The sequence below is a fragment of the Miniopterus natalensis genome, chromosome 10 (assembly GCF_054644295.1).
Source record: "Miniopterus natalensis isolate mMinNat1 chromosome 10, mMinNat1.hap1, whole genome shotgun sequence".
Classification (NCBI taxonomy): Eukaryota; Metazoa; Chordata; class Mammalia; order Chiroptera; family Miniopteridae; genus Miniopterus; species Miniopterus natalensis.
Genome location: NC_142090.1, coordinates 11,815,918 through 11,835,698, shown reverse-complemented (window position 1 = coordinate 11,835,698; position 19,781 = coordinate 11,815,918). Strand labels below are relative to the sequence as shown.

At 49.9% G+C, this 19,781-nt stretch overlaps 1 protein-coding gene across 1 annotated transcript in view; it reads right to left on the bottom strand.

Annotated features, from left to right (window-relative positions):
- Positions 1 to 358: 358 nt before the first annotated feature.
- Positions 359 to 19,781, bottom strand: part of SLC13A4 (solute carrier family 13 member 4) — a 36,341-nt gene continuing 16,918 nt past the window's right edge. The window contains exons 5-16 of the mRNA XM_087821325.1: positions 19,699 to 19,753; positions 17,398 to 17,437; positions 16,311 to 16,385; positions 14,480 to 14,664; positions 11,111 to 11,230; positions 9,907 to 10,008; positions 8,188 to 8,289; positions 7,364 to 7,467; positions 7,037 to 7,161; positions 3,416 to 3,577; positions 2,128 to 2,265; positions 359 to 1,045 (exon numbers count right to left, since the gene is read on the bottom strand). Of these exons, the coding sequence (XP_087677451.1) occupies positions 908 to 1,045; positions 2,128 to 2,265; positions 3,416 to 3,577; positions 7,037 to 7,161; positions 7,364 to 7,467; positions 8,188 to 8,289; positions 9,907 to 10,008; positions 11,111 to 11,230; positions 14,480 to 14,664; positions 16,311 to 16,385; positions 17,398 to 17,437; positions 19,699 to 19,753 (1,346 nt within the window). The 3' untranslated portion in view covers positions 359 to 907. The remainder of the gene's footprint in view (positions 1,046 to 2,127; positions 2,266 to 3,415; positions 3,578 to 7,036; positions 7,162 to 7,363; positions 7,468 to 8,187; positions 8,290 to 9,906; positions 10,009 to 11,110; positions 11,231 to 14,479; positions 14,665 to 16,310; positions 16,386 to 17,397; positions 17,438 to 19,698; positions 19,754 to 19,781) is intronic.

Genomic DNA, 19,781 nt, shown 5'->3' with positions numbered 1-19,781 from the left:
CTCAAAGGGCTCATCTACTTGCAGAAAGTCACTGATGAGTTTGGGCCTTTCTGAGCCAGTCTCCTCAGGAGCGAACTCCTCGTTACATCCAGAAGAAAGTCAGTCACATACCATCAAGAGTGCTGTGGTCTTAGTGATAGTTTGGGCCTCCTTAGTCAGACAGGGATGAAAATGTTTCCTCCCTCCCAGCACTTAACCAACACAGTGGTACCGATGGCTTATAATGAACGAAGAGAGAGATGCTGATCGCAGTGTCTTCTTTCTCTGCTTCCTTTTCCTTCGACAGAGAACGGCACCAGCCTTTTTTGAAAGGGGTACACTGTTTCTTTATAGGAATTTGGTGTCAAGGTAAAGAGAAGCCATTGAAGAGAGATGCTTAAAAGGGAATTAGAGCAGTGACAAAAGGGCTCTGACTGCCACAAAGAGGGCTTACTAAGAATTGCCTTTTTGTGGAGAGAACTTAGGACAGAAAGTCTTAAGAGAAAGGAGCTGATGTAAGCTCTCAGGTTCTAGGTGAGATTTTCCTATGAAAGAGATGTCACTGGTTTCATTATCTTTGCACAGGTAGGAGATTTCGATTTCTCCTTCCACTCCTAAAAAGGGACTAAGAAGTTAAGAATGACATCAAGCGAGTGAGCTGGTCAGTGTGTGAGGCTTAGCCTCTGAGCGGCAGCTGGGGCAGGGTTTCTCCTGCCGTCTTCTGGAAGGACTGATGGCAGAGACTAGATACAAAGAAGGGAGAAAGTGGTAGGTTTTCTTGAGCTTTGGCTGTGGGAGGCGTTGTGCACTGCACTTGAGGTGGTAGATGGCAGACTCTTCTGGTGGGCTTGTGAGCTCCTGGTGCTTTTCTTGGCCTGTTTGATGGTCAGATTCTGTTGGGTGCTGGCACCTCCTGTGGGCACTTGTGTTAGGCCTGATCAGTGATGTTACTGACCTTAGCCCAGACTGGAAAAGTGTCCAGGTCGAAGAGGCTGACTCCCCATGTATTGATAGCCACCATCACTATCACCAGGCCGATGACATTGACCCCCAGGCCAGCTTTCACCTACAGGACACAAACCAGCATACCCTAGTCACTCTGAATAGGCTGTGGCACAGAACCCTGAGTCCTCCTATCTGTGCCCTCGCCTAAGCCTTGTCCTGCCACGGCCACAGCCACTCGCTTGACCCTGCTTTGTCCTCGGCGCCACCTCAGGTGCTCTGGTGTTGCCTTGTAGGCAGCACAGGACTGTGGAAGGACAGGAAGGGCGGGGCCTGGGGCTGGGAGAAGCCTGTGAGAATCCTCTCCACCTGTAGCACACCCACCGTCAGGAGGCCCTAAGGTATGTACTCAGAGCACCAGAGATTTGAACTTTAAGAGTTAAACTAAAAAAGGGTTCTGTGGCTACATGATAGGGAAATGTGTTAAACAAAAATACCCAGGTTTCTTTAAGGCAGGGACTTCTCAGAGCCTTTAATGTGCTAACAGGTATGGGGGGCTTGTAGGAGTGGCTATATTCCATGGAGCCTTTATCACTGTTGCTCTTTTTATTTTTCTCAAGAACCAGCTCACAGAAGTTGTATATCTTGGGTTCATCCTGGGGAACGGGTCAGCTGCCTCTCCCAGGCCTTCCACGGGAAGGTGTCACAGGCTACCTAGCTTTGCTTCTTTCTCCTGAGGGAATGTCACCTCAGTGACTCTGACCCCTTCCATTTCTGCCTCGGCCTGGACTCTCACAGGTGAGGAGATGTGAGGCATGATGGATGGCACGGCCAGGGCAGATGGAAAAATGTCCAGTAAGGCTAGCTGGCGCCCTGCCAGGGTGTAACCAAGCACAGCGTGTAGCCACAGCAAGCCCACTAGCTGGCATTAAGTTGGGAATGTTGCAAGGGAAAAATGAATGCTAGGAAATTGTTCCAAGCAAATGAGTGGACGTGTCCCATCTCTGCTTTCTGGCACAAGCCCTGGATGTATTAATCATCTGGCACCAAGGTGGAGAACCGCCTATGCTTCCTAGCAGGTGAGGGGGCAGGTTCTAAAGGAGCTGAATTAAGGCCATTTAGAGCTGAGGGGGACCATATAGATAACCTCGTCACCCCCGTCCTCCTGGCAGCTGGGCCTGGCAGGAAGAGCCCCCCATGACTCACCATGTCTTTGATCTGGCAGTGTCCGTAGCTGAAGACGATGGCGTTGGGGGGGTTGCCCACAGGCAGCATCACTGCGAAGGAGATGCACATGGTGACTGGGATCAGGGTGTAGAGTGGATTAATGTGCAGTGTTTCGGACTAGAAGAAGAGAGAATTCACAGGAGCATTAGTATTGACGTTAGGCTTGCATTTCTGTGCTTAACATCACACACCTGCTTAAATGATGGCTTGGGGCTGAGCAGCCTTGGCCGGACACCTTGCGCAGGGACAGTTAAAAATCTGCCCTCAAGGGCACGCAGTGCTGCCCATGCCAAATGTGCTCATGCTGCTCACTCTCCATGGAAACGGGCTCTGAGTTACTCCTAGGAGGGACGCTTCGTTTCTTGGAGCTCTGGCCTAAGAAAGTGGTTTTTAAATTTTATTCTTTAGCTGAGAGATTCTTTCTTCAATCACACATCTCATGAATCAGCTGCTTTGATTGTGGGAGAGATCTCTTACCCTTGGGGTACAGAACTAAGGGGCCTTTTTTCTAGGTGAGCTTCCTGCTCTATATGGATGTGAACCCATCGGCTGGCCCTCACGGTTTTAATTAAGTGCACGCCTGTGCTCGCACTAACGGGATGCTGGAAGGCTGGGGTGGGAGGGAGGCAACAGGCAAAGAGTTTGGAATTAAAAAGCAGGAGGACATTGTTTTGTTGGGGATGAGAAGGAGCCTTCATTTCAGGTTGTGTCTGGTGCATTACCTTTGGGGCTGCCTAGCCAGGCTAAGATCTGGCAGCTGCTCCTGTGCCCTGTTCCATTAATAACAAATTGTTCTGAGGTCGTGCAATGAGCTGGCCTTGCTCCTGGTTCTCAGAACCTTCCAGATACTGAAATTGGGTAGAGCTGTGGTATTGGTCCTTGGGCTGAGTGCACTTTTGGGAGCATTTTGTCTCCATTTTCTGTAGTTACTCCTCCCGCCCTGCTATTAGGTCTTATCTCAGGAGAGAGAGGTTGATGATGATTATGGGGAATTGGAATCCTAGGGTAGTAAGGTTATTTTGTTCATTCTCGTTTTCATTTAGGGCTGCTCCTAAATGAACCCTAGTCTTTTGAGAAAGGGTTCCTAGAACCCTTGCTGTGGCTTATTAATTTATCCACTTATCATTTGCCCTTTGGAAAACTTAATTTTTCAAACTGTGGTTTGAACGCCCATGTGAAAATGACCATGGGAGAGAGGACAGCGTGGAAGCTGCTCCATGACCCAGGCCTGCCACTGCAGGACAGCTGGGAGCCCTGCTTTACTCACCAGGCTGCACAGGATGGGCAGGAAGATGGTGATGGTGGCTGGGTTGCTCACAAACTCTGTGACGATGGACACCAGGATGCATGCCAGCAGGGTGACAGCCCACGGTGGGAGGCTGCTCAGGGACAACATCTGGTGCCCAATCCATGTGGAGAGGCCAGAGCTCTGCAGGCCAAGGGACGCAGTTAGAAGGAAGGAGGAGGAGCGCATTCCCAGGGAAACTCTTGGACTCTAGGACATCAGGGATGTCGGGGGCTGGAGGGGCCACAGGAGTCATCTAATTTCCTCCCTATTTTCAGGCAGACTGGACCCAGCGGCATTCGTGATTTTTACAATTAGATCATTTCTGTAGCCCAGAAAATTATTTTTTATGATTGTACAACATGCAGTTGTAGGGTTTCCTGGTTGTTGCCGTCACGGGAATGGAGAGCCACCCATCCTGATGCCAGGATCCTTCTTAGGATTATGCCAAGATGGCTTGGCAGGGGGTAAAGATCTTTGGGGTGATCAGCTCCTCAACTTCAATCTCATTACTCTTTCTCCAGCCCCTGACACTCTCACTCTTTGCATCCAATCAGTAGTGCCCTGTACACAGACTGCCAAGTGTAATCGTTCCTTCCGCTTTTGAAATATTTCTCATCACCTGAGAAAGGGAAAAAACTATGCACATCTTTAGATAGTAGCCTTCCCTGTGTTTTGAGGGGGAGTGAGCAGGCAAAGCTAGCATTGGAAGTTTTACATGAGTAATGAAAGAGAGAGGGATTACAAGTCTGTCTCCATTCAGTCAGGAAGGTATAAGCGTAGGCATTCAGAGCCCATCATGGCTGACATCAGGATCTATGATCTGTCAGCGCGTTCTGATGACACAGATATGAAAGCATATTGTCACTCTTGAACGATTAGCAACATTTACACATATCCACTCCAAGAAATGCATATTCCCATTTGGAATAATTCACTGGGATGGAAGCTGTTCATCTGGTGAGGACTCTCCCCCTCCCCTAAAAAATGAAGAGCACTGTTTGGTTTTTGTACTAAAAACCCCAGGTTGCCATGCGCAATCTCCCGCCCTCTGCCCCTCCTCTCCCTTCTGTGGTTGCTGTGCTCTGATTTCTCTGCCGTAAAGAAAGGAGGAGTAGGGCGGAGAGCAAGGTGGGACATCTCCTTTTACAGTTAAGGACAGCCTCTCTATGTGGTCAGCAGGCTACTTTTCCCCGTCTCCAAATTCATCAAAAGCTCATTTGATCTCCACGGCACCCTGGTCACCTCATGGCAAGCGCGTAGACACCAATGACCAGAGCCTGCAGAAGGCTCTGTTGTAGCCTTTTTACCGTGGGACACCTCCTCTTGCCCCTCAACTGACTGATGGTTGCAAATCCAGTAGGTGGGGACTAGTCGTTGAATGGTTGGTACAGAGCTTTGAGGCCTACAGGAACTCTTAATTGTTATCTCCTGTAGCACATTAAACCTTGATCACTGGACAAAGACAGGAGGGAGCACAGTTAGCTGAGTGGAAGCTGTCCATTTTTATAAAGAAATAAAATTTTAGCCCTAGCCGGTTTGGCTCAGTGGTTAGAGCATCGGCCTGTGCACGAGGTTTCATTCTCTCCCCCCCCCCCCCCCACTCCTCCCTTCCTTCTGTTCTCTCTAAAAATCAATGGACAAATATCCTTGGGTGAGGATTTTAAAAAAAAGAAATAGTGTTTTACTGATCACGGTATCCAAATAGCACTTGTAAGTAAAGTGAAGTAATTTAATGGCAGTTATTTTCCCCTAGAAGAACGATTTTATACTATAATTTGAGGTAAATTGATAAATTGGACTGCAAAGTTAGAAGAAAGCACAACAAAGGAAGTCTTAATTGTTTAAACCTTGGTATAAAAACATTTTACATTGGATTTTCCTCACTGATGTCAAGACTGAAATTAGCCCAGATGGGCGTGGCTCAGCGGTTGGGCATCGACCTAGGATCCAGGAAATCGAGGTTGAATTCCAGGTCAGGGCATATGCCCGGGTTGTGGGCTTGATCCCCAGTCGGGGGCATGCAGGAGGCAGTCGATCAATGACTCTCTCATCATTGATGTTTCTATCTCTCTCTCCCTCTCCCTTTCTCTCTCTGAAATCAATAAAGATATATTTAAAAAAAATTAATTTCAAACTCAGTAGGAATCACATATTGTGTCTGAATGATATTAAAATGAGTAGATTCAGGGTTATCAACTGTACTATCTGTCATACACGCACAGTTTTGGTTAAAAAGGAAAAGATCTTGCCAGGCTGGGCCCAGAGGCCAAAACTAGCAACTGAATTCAGTAAAGATATAAATATGACATCCTGAACTGGAATTAGAAATATTGACAGCATATATATGGCACTGGTTGGAGGACATGAGGCTTAATAGTGGCTTACAATGAAAAGATGAAGGGTTTAAGTTTGCTGCAATGCCAGCGTCAGTGTCGACCTGAGAGCCCTGAAGCTTCCATACAAATGCCGAATGGTCTGTGGATCAGACATGAGAGACGGGGCCTGGGTAACGTAACTGTGTTATTTTCACCATCTCTGGACCATGTTTGAAAAAGGCCAAGAGCAAACTAACGCATCCTGAGAAGAGAACCAGCATGGGAAGGGGTCAGTCAGTACTCCTGTGAGGAATAGTAAAGGACTAAGGAGTTTTAGGTGGGAAAAAAAAGATCTAGGGGGATTAATAAATGTTATTTTAATGATTATCCCCTGGGAGAGGGTTCCAGAGAGCAGAGCCAGAGCAGTCAGTGGAAGACATACACAGAAGACTGAGCTGAAAGTAGAGGACACCTGCTCTTTGTTCCTGCTCAAGGGGGGCCCTGTCGCTCACGGGAGGTGTTCGAGCCAGCGTGTCACAGAAGGAAATCTCACACTGGGTGGGAGATGGGACTCAGTGTCCTTCAAGTTTCCTTCTAAGTGTAGAACTGTGACGCAATAACATGCAGGTGGCAGTGGCCCACAATGAGTGGGCAGCCCCAGTGAGCCCAGTTTAGAATGGGTTAATGAGTACAGACAGGCTGGAGGCAGAAACGGTGTGACCCTTAGCCTGACCCACTCCTAGGGTCATTTTCTATTTTAAAGGGCCAGCACTTTAGGAATTCAGCTATTTCCCGCCAGACCCAAATCCTCCCAGTCGGGAAACCAGGGGGCATCTGCATCAGCTTTAGCATCGATTCTCCAGAGGGGCTCAGTATCATGCATATGGACTGGCCGAGGGACAATCTGCAGGGTGTCATTGGGGGCATCTCTGGGCCCTTACAGACACATCTCCTGTCACCACTGTCAAAGCCACAGGAGATGGCTACAGAATCCAGTAAACCTTTTGCTTGTGACAGCGCGGGCCTGTCAGTGAGGTGCGGGTGCCGCAGGCCATGGCCCCGTGGCCCAGCTGACCTATAACCCTGGTCCCAGGAGCGCAGCTTAGAAGCTCAGCGGGGACAGGATATCTGTTATTGGCTGTGCTGCGTCCCTTCCCAGTGACTCGGGTGAATGTTCATCTCTCCCTCAGCTCCTGTGAATCTTCCCGCCCAGCACCAGAATGATTTGGCTGGTAAAGTAGCTGGGAAAACATCTAGCCCAGGGAGAAGGGAACTCAGGAGCTACCTTGCTGCCAGACGCCAGAGCGTAGCCTCCGCCCACCAGAATGACGATCTCCCAGGGCATGGTCTTCTGGAAGTCCTTCCACGTGATGATGGGCTCCATCCTCAGCGAGGGCTCCCGGTCGTCCCCTGGATCACAGGGAGACAGGGAGTCGGAGCCGATGAACCGTGCTGGGTGTGATTTGTGGGGAGGGGGCCCAGGGGGAGCCCGAGGGCTTGGGGGGCTGCTCTGCTGTGTCTGCGCCCAATGAGAGGCCCTGGGTCAGGCTCCTCCTGCGAGTCTCACTCGGGTATTACTTGGCTGGAGCCAGCCCCATCGCCTCCCCGTGGCCTCTCTCACCGTCCTGTTTCCCAAAGCAAGGCTTCTTCGCGGGAATGAGGAAGAGGAGGAAGCCGAGGAAGACGGAGACCGTGGCATCGGTGCGGTAGCCTTTCCTGCCAAAGGGACAAGCAAGCTGGAGGGGACGGTCTGGAGGCCCCGGGCAGCACCGTGTCTCAGGACGGGCTGCCTGTCCTGTTTGTAGGACAGTCCAGAGGGGACAGTACCCCTCCTCCTTGCCAGTTTTGCTGGCCGTGCAGCGGTGGATGTAATGGGCAGTGGTGAACGTCTAGAAGCGGGGCCTGGCCAGGGTAGGTGACTTAGAATTTATGGGCCAAGTCCTAGAAGGAGTGATGAGAAGTCGCTCAGATGAAGGAGACCAGACGAGGTTGGGTCCCCTATCCTGCGAGGGTCACCCCTCCACTTGTGTCTTGTCAAATGAGAACCCGTGTTGGGAGAGCTTGAGGCCTGTGGCCCTGGCCCTCAGGGGAAGACGCAGGGCTGGGACAGGAGCCTATGTCTGCCTTTCCCTCCACGGTTGGTATCTTACTTTATGGACATTTTCCCCTTTAACACTCATAACACCCTATGAGACAGCTGAGGTTCCAAGGGCTGGAGTAACAAGGCCAAGTTCCCACAGCTGGGTAAGTGACTCAGCCTCCACAGACCCGCCTCCCGACTGCAGCTGCAGCTGTCCTCAGAGGGGCTTTCCCGGGGACAGAGCGCCCTCCTGGCTTCACGTCCCTGTGTCCTGGGAGCCTAGGAGGGGCGCCGGGGAAACTGCCAGAAGAGGGTATGTGAGGGGTTGATCTTAAGGAGGGGGCCACACCACTTACTTTTCAAAGAAAGAATCCCAGCCGGGAACGAAGCCAGGCTCCCGGGTGAACCACAGCACGGTCATCAGGATGAAGAAGAACCCGGTCACCATTTCGGGGTAGCTGTGAAATGAAATGGGGGGCCTGCTCAGGAATGGGGAGCTGCGGGAGCCCTGCCACTCGCTCCACGATGCTCCCGCGTTCAGAGCTGGAGGCAGAAGCACGGTTAGTGCTTAACCACCCTGCACGCTGGGGCGAGGCTGCGAGGAGCCCAGGGAATGTTAACCGTGTTGACTAGTTCACTAGCTTCAGGCGGGGAGGGAAAGAACCCAGCATCGCCCATTTACCAGATAACTTAAAACACAGCCTGAGACACTGCTGGTCGGAGCAGGAATCGCCACGACCTTTTTGAGGCGATCTGACCATATCTCAGGAGCCTTCGATTCGGTCATTCCTTTTAGCTAAGAAAATAACCAGAAGTGCACATCGAAGCATTACCTACTAAAGACATTAAAAAAGGGAAACAACCTGCTTATGCAGTGATGCTCCATGGCCTTGAATATACAGTTCAGCTTAACTGTTTGTTAAACTGAGATGCGTCTAATAGTGGTGTTTCCACAGCAGAGTCACTGACCTGGGGACATAATGACCGTCTAATGCTAAATGAAAAAAGGCAAGATATAGCACTGTTTAGTATGGACTGGGTTTTACCAAAAATACATAGGACTTTGCTCAAAAAAGGCAGGGAAGGAACAGTCAGTCATGTGAACAGTTGACAGCAGCAGGATGCAGGGAATACAAGTCAGTGTTAACTTTTTCTTTGTACTTCCCTGTATTTTCTAAGCGCTCTATAGTGAACATGTATTCCTTTCAGAAATCAAGGTTTTTAAAAATACAGCTTACATCTGAATCCTCTCACCCGAAGTTGTACATGCCAGTTGCCATAAAAGGAGAAACAGTGCGGAACACGATGTCGGGTGGCTGTGGGAAAGCTGATAGAAATGGCTCCAAAGGAGCTAAAATGTGAAATAAGGAAATAAAAATGAAATGGCTGAGGGCAGGCGAGTGAATTCTCAGACCCCCTGTCTTCAAGTCTGTATTTAATGCTGCCTGATGCTCTCTAAATACAGGACGAAGCCCCAGCTCCTTGGGAGTGGTCCCTGGGCCCGTGGTGGCCCTTTCTGAGCAATGCGAGGAGTCCTGACTTTAGAGAATTCAGCCAAGAGGGTGGCTGTGCTGTCTAGCGCTGTTCCTTGTCCCCTGGCTGCCCCACCTACGACATGCCCATGTCCTGGTGACACCTTAATCTGGGCCTATAGTGAAGGGAAGGGTGGCCGCCTGGAATCCGAGCCAGCTAGACTCAGGCAGTGAGTAGCATCTCTAAATGTCGGGGTTCATGGTTCTGAGAACCTCCCTGGTTCAAGGGAACATCAGGAACAAGGCTGCTCTGGGCTCCCTCCCCGGCTATACTTTCCCTCCCGGAGAAGGAGAATCGCTGATTCTTAAAAAAAAAAAAAAAAATCTTTATTGATTTCAGAGAGAAAAGCAGAGGGAGAGAGAGAGAGAAACATTAATGATGAGAGAGTCATTGATCGGCTGCCTCCTGCCTGCCCCCTGCTGGGGATCGAGCCCACAACCCGGTCATGTGCCCTGACCGGGAATCGAACCTCGATCTCCTGGATCCTAGGGCAATGCTCAACTGCTGAGCCACACCAGCTGGACTGAATGGCTGACTCTTACCTGATGGCTCCCAGCTTTTCATACTCCTCTCGGATCCTCTTCTCTGAAACTTCTTCCCTTTTGGTCTTATTCTTCTTGCTCAGAGAGCAGGTCTCTTTAAAACTGAGAAGGAAGAATGACAGCTGAGGCCCGCAGGAGGGCAAGTACTGGGCATGTCCTAAACTACCGGCCGGCTCGGCCCACTCTCCTCCCCACCCACACGCCCAGCCCACCAGCCTCCCCAGGCATACGACTCTCGTTTGCCAAGGTACACAGCCTCTCGCCAGCCTTCTGCCCTAGCCTTTGGGTCATCCATGTGGAATTTAATCAATGTGAAGTACTGTCTGACGGACTTACGCAGGTGTATTTATGGGATGTTTCTACATGCTTGTCTTTTGCATAATTGATGTGATGTGGCACATGTATGCAGATGTTTGTATACTTGTGTGTGTGCGTATCTGCCTAGGGACAAGACTCGTCCGGGGTGAAAGTGAATGTTGCTTTTCTGTTTGCAACGCTGGAGGTATAGAAGTAGTCGGCTGTCACTGATTTGACAACAGTCTCTGAGTAATGACGTAAATCGGCTCAGAGAGCACTCCCTGGCCAATGGGAGCATTGGATTCCATGGGCTAATAGCAAAACTCCACATATATCTTCCCTTTGTGTGCCTGAAGCTGGTCACAGGTGGAGCAGACTACAGGTTGTGAAGAGAGGCTCACTAAGCAGATTACTTTTAGCAATAATATTGCAAGACGCATGTCCAACTTGCTATTTTGAGGGAAATGCGCATATTCCATACAACTTCTAAATATAAATCACTCATATCTACAAAATTGAGCCTAAGGCAACTTCTACTCGGAATTGTATTTCTTTAGAAGTGAGTTGAAACTGCTCTCTGTTTTGAGAGCAAAGAAATGACATTAAACACTCTTCAACTCAGACTTTCTAGAAATCGACAGTTTCCCTAACCAGTGAGTTGTAACTAAGACATTTCGCGGTAGAGCTCATAGTGAAGTGCAGGCCTCATGTATATTTAGGCATCGAGGACAGACGGTGCCCGGCTCCCCATCTAGGCCACAGTTCTAGGAGTTCCTAGGGGTTCTCCTAGGGGCTCTCTCTGTGGTTCCCCGGCAGCTCCCCATTGATCGGCGCCCTCCAGGGCTTGCGCTGTGACCTTGGATGGACAGGAGAGCCTCTGCCTTGCTGGCAGGGCCCTGGGACTCACTTGCAGCCCAGGAACAGCCAGTGCATCCAGAACCAGCTGACCACCAGCATGATGAGGGAGATGGGGAAGCTGAAGAGGAACCAGGTGCCAAAGTTGACCACCTCTGCGGCTGGATACTGGCTGCAGGGGAAAGAACCAGGTCAGCGATTAGAAAAGGTGGATTTCCATGAGGCATTTTGGGGGAGTCATAATGCTAAATGCTCCTTAAGAAGACAGCAGAACTAACGTAGAGATAATGATAATATGGGAAAATGTGACCGAGAACTCACTTATTGGACAGTTGCAACAGTATAGAGCCCAGCCAGGAATTATGATTAAGTTAAAAATGGCATCTAAGCAGCCAAAATTGGTTATCACTGAAGTGTATATACTTTGCACTCAGGAGAACTGCACAGGGGTGGTTTGCTCTTGATTTACATAAAGATTCTGATAAGTTTCCTCATCTGGTTTTCAAGACAACAAATGGAGAGGGCAGTCGGGTATCCTTCTGGAGTTTTGATTGGGGGATACAAAGCATCGATTCTGCAGAACTTTGGACTCCAGTGCCTCATGAAGGTTCCAGGTGTTAACTGTACTCAGTGGAGAGCCAAGACTTGGAATCTCCAAATCCTTTATTAACCCTATACGTGCTGCTGTCTGGATGCCAGGAGGTGGCCCAGGACTCCTCATTCATCATGGGGCAGAGCTGTGGCCCCCAGCTCCGATGGTGTTTCCTGGGAAGCCAGGATGGACCACATGTGAGCCACGCCTTTAGCCTAGCAACGCCTGTGTTTCTTTACCCTGGGCCCTTCTTGCTGGGGCTGGGCATAGAGCTCCTCTAAGGTGGGAGCACACTGAGACCCTCTTCATGCTAGGACTGCATGGAAAAAGAGAGAAAGGCCAAGAGCAGGCTCCCTCACAGAGAGAATACAATGGAAGCCCAGGATGTAAGTGTGTAATCTCCTCTGTCATCACAGGGACGTCCACTCTTTTGCACTGTGGGTGGGCCCTGGACCTACCTTTACTAATAACTGTGTGCCTCTTGGAGAAATTATGACAGCGTGTGTCCTCCCTAAAGGCCAGAGTGGGTCACTGAGGGTGGGCATTGGGAAGAGGGCTTTTGGATCTAGAAAGATGCCTGAGGACATACGTCATTCTGTGACTCACTGCCCTGGGCTAGCAGAAGCCCAGGCCCTGCTCCTGGACCCAGGAAAGGGAATGGACTTTCACAATAGATTAAATAGACTCGTGGATAAATCAAAGCATTTTAAAAGGTGAGAATACATAGAATGAGTATAACAGCTAATTTGTAGGTTTTTGAAACATAGCCAAAGTGAACTCTGGGGGTGGTGTGTTCACCAATGCCAAGAAAACACAGTGGCGCTTTCGACCAGGGGGGACCCAGGGAGCCTACCTTCCTTTCATAGATTCCCTCTTGTCCAGGTAAGCCACAGTTATGACTAAATCTACCACTTACCACCCAAGAAGTAGCCTAAGGGCATATGAATTGGCCCAATCACAAAGTGAGCCAGAAATTAAAGAGCTAAAATTCAGAGCCTGGATAGAGTAAGACGGTGTGAGGGGTCCATGAAGCTCAGATCCTGGGGACCAGGTCTTCAACTTTCATCGGTCCTTCCTCCTCCCTCCTCTGTCCATTTTCCTTCCTTCATTTCTTCCCCTTTCTCCTAAAATGAGATGTGTTTCTCCTCTTGTCCATGATGGATTGCTTCACTCTGCTCTGGATCCCGTCCCTCCTTGTTTGCCCAGTGACCTCACTGTTCATCCCCTCTCTCCCGGAACTTTCCTTTTCCTCCCCTCTGGACCTCCCCTGTCAGCACTTAAATGTTTTCCATCTTAAAAACCCCTTCCAGACCCTACTTCACTCTTCCTTTGTTGTCACCCCACAGCTCTCCACCCTTCACAGACTCACCTCCTCTTACTCCCCAACTCATTGAGACTGGGCTTCTCTTCCAACCACTGGACCAAACTGCTCTTGCCTCCGTCACCAGTAACCTCCATGTCACCAAATCAGATGGATACAACCTTGCCCTTATTTTGCTTGATCATTTAGGCAACTTGAAAGTACGGACATTCCTTCCTCCTTGAGACACCTCCTTCCCTTGGGTAGGATGACACCAGTTCTCCTCTTTCCTGTCTGATACCGTTTTACTTTCTCTTCTGTTGTCTACTTTAAATGCTCCAGTTGAACAGTTATGTCCCTGCTCTACTCACTCTACGTGGTCTCCCTGAGAAATCGCCTTCGTGCTCACGGCTTCGATTTCCACAGGCATAGCACCAGGACCGACTACCGTCTAAGTTGTGGGGCTCAGTACAAAATGCAAATGTGGGACCCCTCGTTCAAAAACTATTAGAAATTTCCAGACGGGAACAGCAGAGCATTAAGCCAAGCATGGGGCCCTTCTGAGAATGGCGGCCCTGTGGCGACACAAGTTGCACACCCATGGAGACAGCTGCCCAGGCCACGGCAAGTCTATGCCGAAACCTAACCACATCTATGCCTTTAGCCTCAAAATTCCTCCTGAGATTCAGAGCTGTGTCTCCTGGCTGGACATCTCATCCACATCACCATTTCTTCATCTTTCCCTGCATTTAGGTTGAGGACAACTCTGCTCCCCCAGCTGCTGAAGCCATGAGCCTGACAAGTAGACTTGGCCTTTCTCTCTCTCAGGCTCTTTCTAACTCTATCAAGGTCCGTCAGGTCTACCTCTGAATACCTTTCCAATCTAACCATTGTCCTCCCACTGCCACTGTCATCCAGGCCACCATCCGCTCTCTCCTGGGCATCTGCAGCAGCGTCCTGCATTGTCTTCCTGTGGCCTTTCTCCTTTCCAAGCCACTCTCCATTTTTAAAAAAAACCCAAATGAGCCTTCAACACTATAAATCTCATCACCTCACTTCAAGCCACTTCAAAGTTCTCATGGCCTTTGGAATGAAGTCCAAGTTCCTTAGAGGGCCTTGCGCGGGCCTTGCGAGGGCCTTCATGACCTGCCTGCCCACCTCCCTGGCCTCCTTTCGCCGTCTCTCATTCTAGTTTATGGGCCCTGCTCTCTTGCTGAGCTCTCCTACACTGTTTGCTTTGGCTGGAAAATCTCCCTTCATCCAGCCTACTCCAGCTTATGCTTCAGGTCTCCGACTTTCATCGTCGCCTCTTCGGGGAGGCATTGGGACTGGGCGACCTCCCCCAGCGGGGCTCTCCCAGCAGAATCCTGCCCTTCTTCAGTCACATTCGACTGTAACGACTTGGTCATCTCTCCCCTCTTGGTACAGAAACTGTTCTGGTCCCATTTTCTGCCGTGTCCTTAGTACCTCGTCACGTTCCTGACACATGGGTGGCTGGCAGATGTTCGTTGCCCAAGTGCATCGCTTACTTGTTGAAGTGTTCCAAGAAAATGAGGCTGGTGGAGGTGCCAATGATGGTGGTCAGGCCCCCAATGGTAGCGGCGTAAGATATGCTCAGAGACAGGCACTTGCAGATCATTTGGTCGTGTTGGGACTTGTACTTCCTGTTGGGCTCCTGGTTCCTCGGGCTGGGCGTCAGACCTGGTGGCTTTTCCTACAAAGGAAAATCAGTGAATCTCTCCAACCCAGCTCGGGCTGCCTGGCGCATAAAGCATGAAAAACAGGGGCACCAAGGTGCAGTGGACAAGGCTTTGAACTGGGGTGTCAGAGAGACAAATCCCAATGTCAGTCCTACCATTTCCCAACCCAGCAGCCCCTCTGAATTGCACTTTCTTCGGTAAAATGGGGAAAATCCTGTTTTCTCTGTTAGATTGTTGTGGCGAGTAGATGCAGTAATATATAGAAAGCACTTAGCATACTTCCTGGCACTGAATAGATTATAAGCTATTATTATTTTGAACTCCAATAAAATTGGTCGCTCTCCACTTTGTGTCTGAATAACAAATGGAAGAGGGTTGACCTGTGTGGAGTTAGAATGACAGCCCTGATTGGGAGATGACAGATTGGGCAGAGGATCGAAGGGTGCGACTCTCCTTTTCTTCCGCTCATTTCTCCTTCCTGCCTACTGGGTTTTCATCCCCACGTTCCCCTCCTCCTTGCATGTAAGCCTCAGCCTTGCTGTGGTCCTCTTAGGCCCTGCTTGGTCCAGATGATGGCTGTTCAGGGTCAGAGGTTGCTGGACCTCTGGTCTCCAGTGTGAACTACAGAAGTGTCCCCATCGCCCTCCAGGCCCGGCTACCCCTCATGAGTCTTCATGAGACTAGCAACGGCCTAGTGCAAAAGTCAGGCCAGGTCATAGGACAACCATGGGGAAGAGGCCACCTTGCCACATTTCTCAAAGCCCTTAACTACTTCCCTGTCTTCCTAGGAGGGCCCAGGTAGGTCTGGACCTTTCCAAACCTTCCTGAAAGATTCATGGATTGTCAGAGCTGGAAGAGACCTCCTAGATTCTCTAATCCAGTGGTTTGCCAGGATCGTTCTAAGGAAATTTTATGTATATGGACCTCCAAAATATAAAATGTAAATGTAGCATTTAATTCGCATACATCTATTTTATAACCAAGTATGTACACATGCGGTCAGGGAAACCTGGATTTGAATCAAGGTACTCCCCTCATTAGTTAGAGGACTGGGGTACATGATTTCCTCTCTCTGCTTCATTTCAAAATGGGGGTTCGAAATTCCTCCCTCGTTGAGCCAAGACAAGAGAGAAAATGCTTAGCATAATAAGTGTTTAATAAATGGTGGCATTTATTTATGATGGTGATGGATGTTAAGTTAATTGAGATCATTTTGATGACATACAAATTTGAATCAAGGGTTAGAAGTGGCAGTTGCAATTTTATACCAGCGTCAACATCTACTTTACTTCTGCATTTTGTTTCAGTGGTATAGTACCAGGAAAACCCTATTCTCACAAAAAAACAGTCGCCTTAAAATCTCTGGATGTTCAAATAAAGTATTTGCAATGTCCCTCAAGCACCTTTGAGGAATAGTTTGGACACCTGATCTGGATCAATCCTCAACTTTTATACTTGAAGAAACAGGGACTCAGACAGTACAGTGACTTGCCCAGCCACCAGTGAGTTAGATATGTTATCTCCATGGCACACACAGGCCACACAGGGATGTGGTGACAGCTCACTAGCTTGATGCCCTCACATCTTCAAGACCTGTGGCCCTTTCAGAAGGTCAAGGCATTTCATGAGACAACAGGGTCAGGAGGTGCAATTTAATTACCTGGGATGGGTGCTGCTTGTCTTGGTGGTTTGCTGTTTTAACGGGGTTGGTGATTGTGGGAGCACCATTCAGGTTCTGTTGGGACAAAAACCATTACACTATCAGGAAGGGGGTGCCATGGGCCTTTAGAAGTACCACTCATCTTCCCAGGGGCACCCACACCTCGGCACTATGGAGACTGGAGGCCAGGGAGAGCATGCAGTGGAAAGCCACCCCAACCATGCCTGCCTCCATCCCAGGTTTCGTCCAGCCGGGCATCCAGCACCCCATTTGAAGAGGCTTTTGAAATTTGACAGAATATGGCTCTGTATTTATTTATTTGATTTCAGAGAGAGAGGAGGGGAGAGGGAGAGAGAGAAATATCAACCATGAGAGTCATTGATCCGCTGCCTCTTGCACGCCCCCTACTGGGGATTGAGTCCTAAACCCAGGTATGTGGCCTGATGGGGACTCGAACTGTGACCTCCTGGTTCATGGGCTGACACTCAACCACTGGGCCATACTGGCCGGGCTGGCTCTGTCTTTATAGGAGAGCTTGGCTTTCTGAAACTTCATTAGCTAATGAAGAATCCTTCATTTTTCTTTAACACAAAATGAAAAAAAAAATTGTACCACAACAAAGCCTACAGTTTAGACAGATCAAAGTTCGTCCATTTGGACTGATGTAAGAAGAGATGTAAAACCAGCTTTGGGGGAGCAGATGAGGCCGAGCAACAGTGCACAGGTAACTTTGTTTTTCCTATAAATGTGCCCCTTTCTGTAATAAGATTTTTGTAAATGGAATCACCCCTGAAAGAAATCCTAGGGATGAACCTGTGGCTCTTGAAAGCCTGGATGGGTTTCCATGAAACAAGGTGAATGTGTACTATATACATGGCTAAACCCAGCACTAGGGCTGGGGTTTGGAACCGGGCAGGCCCTTGCTGGTAGCCTGTCCAGGCTCAGGGAGCACCTCTCTGTTCTCATATCCGTGGAGGCCACGGGGCTCTAGGACAAGCTGTCAGGCATCTCCGTCCCTGAGTTATCTTCAGGGACTTTAAAGTATCTCAAAGCACAGGGGCAAAAACCCAAAAACCCAAAGCCATACCTTGTTCTGCATCAGAGAAATGAAGTCGGTAGTCGAGGTGCTGGAACAAAGTGAGGGAAGTGGGAAGATCAGCGGACCAGGCTTCACGCGATGGAATTCTCCCCTCACATCCTGATTGGTATGGGTGAACCCTCTAGACTTTGCTTTTCTAGGCTACAAAGAAGCCTAGTCTCGTCCTAGTCTTCCTTACCTTCCAGAGATGCTGTCACATCGGGGGCAGGGCATTTTCTTAGACGTGAAACTGACACTCCTAGTAATAGCTACCATGGAATACTGGGTAGGTGCTGAGTACTCAGAGACAGACCCTAACCCTCACGACATTGTTGATCCTCGCATTACTACCTGCATTTACAGAGCAGCAGATAGGCAGAGAGAGTCACGAACTTCCTGAGGGCAGCAGGTGCTAAGGTGCTGCGGGGCCTGACTGGAGAGCCTGGGCTCCGACCACCTGCTTCTCGCTGCCTGACTCTGGAGGTCACTATTTAGAAAGAGAAACCTGGAAGGCTTATCTGTGATGACAGGAACAGGGAGGCCCGCACTGCACATGGTGAAAGGCACGTGAGAGCCAGGAGATGGGGGAGAGTTTCTGATGGCACCTGCACCTCTGGGGGTGGCAGTCATCTGCACATGCTGAGTCCCTGGCACACCTGTTGGTCCCCAGCCTTTGCCTTGAGTAGAGGGGAAGGTGAGAATGAAACTGTCAGCATTACCGATTTACACTCAGTACTAAATGACATTTCTGGTTTGTCTTGGTTCTGAGAGCAGTGGGTGCTGTGACTTCACCCACTGTGAAGACAATTGAGAGGTGCTGAGCCCACGTGCAGGACTTGGGGTCCTGTGGTCATCACTCATCTCCAGACTATTTTGGGGAGGGATAAGGGGTCTGTGGGGGTTTGGAGGGGAGCGTTCTTTGGAGAGAGGCGTTAGCCTGCCAGGAGTGTGGTGAGGGTTCCTCTCCTTCCTTCCCAAATTGGGTAACAAAGGCGGTGAAGGGACCCCTCAGATGGCATGGGAGGTGCTGGCCCGAGAGAAGCATCCTTACCCCAGAGTTTTACGGACAATATGAGCTTGAACAAAGGCAGGAGGCTGGTGGGTGCTGCCTGAGAGGCCAGAGTGAGAACCACCCCAGCCTGTGCTTTCACTGCTCAAAGGTCTTGGGCGGGGGGCACACACGGAAGGTAGCTGGGCTGCAACCATCTTAAAAAGGCAGGGGTCACCCCAGAACAAAGGGACTGTGGGGAGTGAGCCACCAGAACACAGAACAGGGGAGCATGAGTGGGTGTCCAGAGCCCTCCCTGCTGTCAGCCCAGGGCTATGCAGAGGTGGCCCCAGGGGACACTCCTAGGACACCTCCAGCCCAGACCACTTTGCCGCCTTTTCTCCCCTGCACTCTGGAGAGGTCAGAGCAGCAGAGTGAGTTGGGGGAGGAGAGAGGAGAAGAGAGGTTGGATGGAGAGAGAGAGGAGAGTCAACTCTCTCCCCAGCTCGCTCTGATTTCTTGTTCTGCAGACCTGGGCTGAAGGAGGCGAGAGGAGAGGTAGGGAGAAGCCCTGGCTGACAGGTGGGGGTTTTCAGATGAGCCTGGACCAGACTGCTGAACATGTGGACATGAGGTGGTTCTACTATCTGGTGGAAGCCAGAGAGCTGTGGGATTTGCCTGAGACATCAAGGCTCAGGGCAGGAGACCCCAACATGCCCTGATGGGGAGTCTACCCCATTCCATATGCTGGTTTCGCTCCATATGCAGTTTTCCATTTTTTATGAAAAGAGCACATTGCCAACCTGAGCTCTAGTACGAATCTGACTTTTAAAGTGTGGTACTCATCACGGAATACTCTGAAGGCCACATTTTGATATCGAGTCTCCAAAAGAACTCAGCCATTAATGGTCCTTTGAGACTATGCTTTTCTAGTTCCTTCTTTTCATCATCGTAGGGCTCTCACCACTGCCCTCTAATCCCCTACCCGCCACCTAGTTTTCTTTGCGGCATCTAACAGGCCAAACCTAGTAAGACCCCATCTATAAAACTTTGTGATCCTCTAAGAATCTCCAGTGGCATCCATTGTGCGAGTCTTTTTTCATTAGTAGATTTTTTCATTAGTAGGTTAAGGGTGTGCCCTTCAAGGTCTTGGCAAGTGGCTCCCAGGTATGGAGAGGAAATCTGGGCAGCGGGAGGTGGTGGCGTAAGATGTGCGTGTGGCCCGTACGTCTAAAAGAGCTGTTTACAGGCTCAGGTCCGGCTTTCCCCACCTCGAATGGACCTGGAGAGGCTCTGCCTGGGAGGAGGGCAGTCATACTCACCCTTCATTGACAAAAATGAGCTCCAGAGAGGGTTGGCTATTGTTTATATCAAGGCCTAGGGCTGCAAAGGAAAGCAGAAGTGA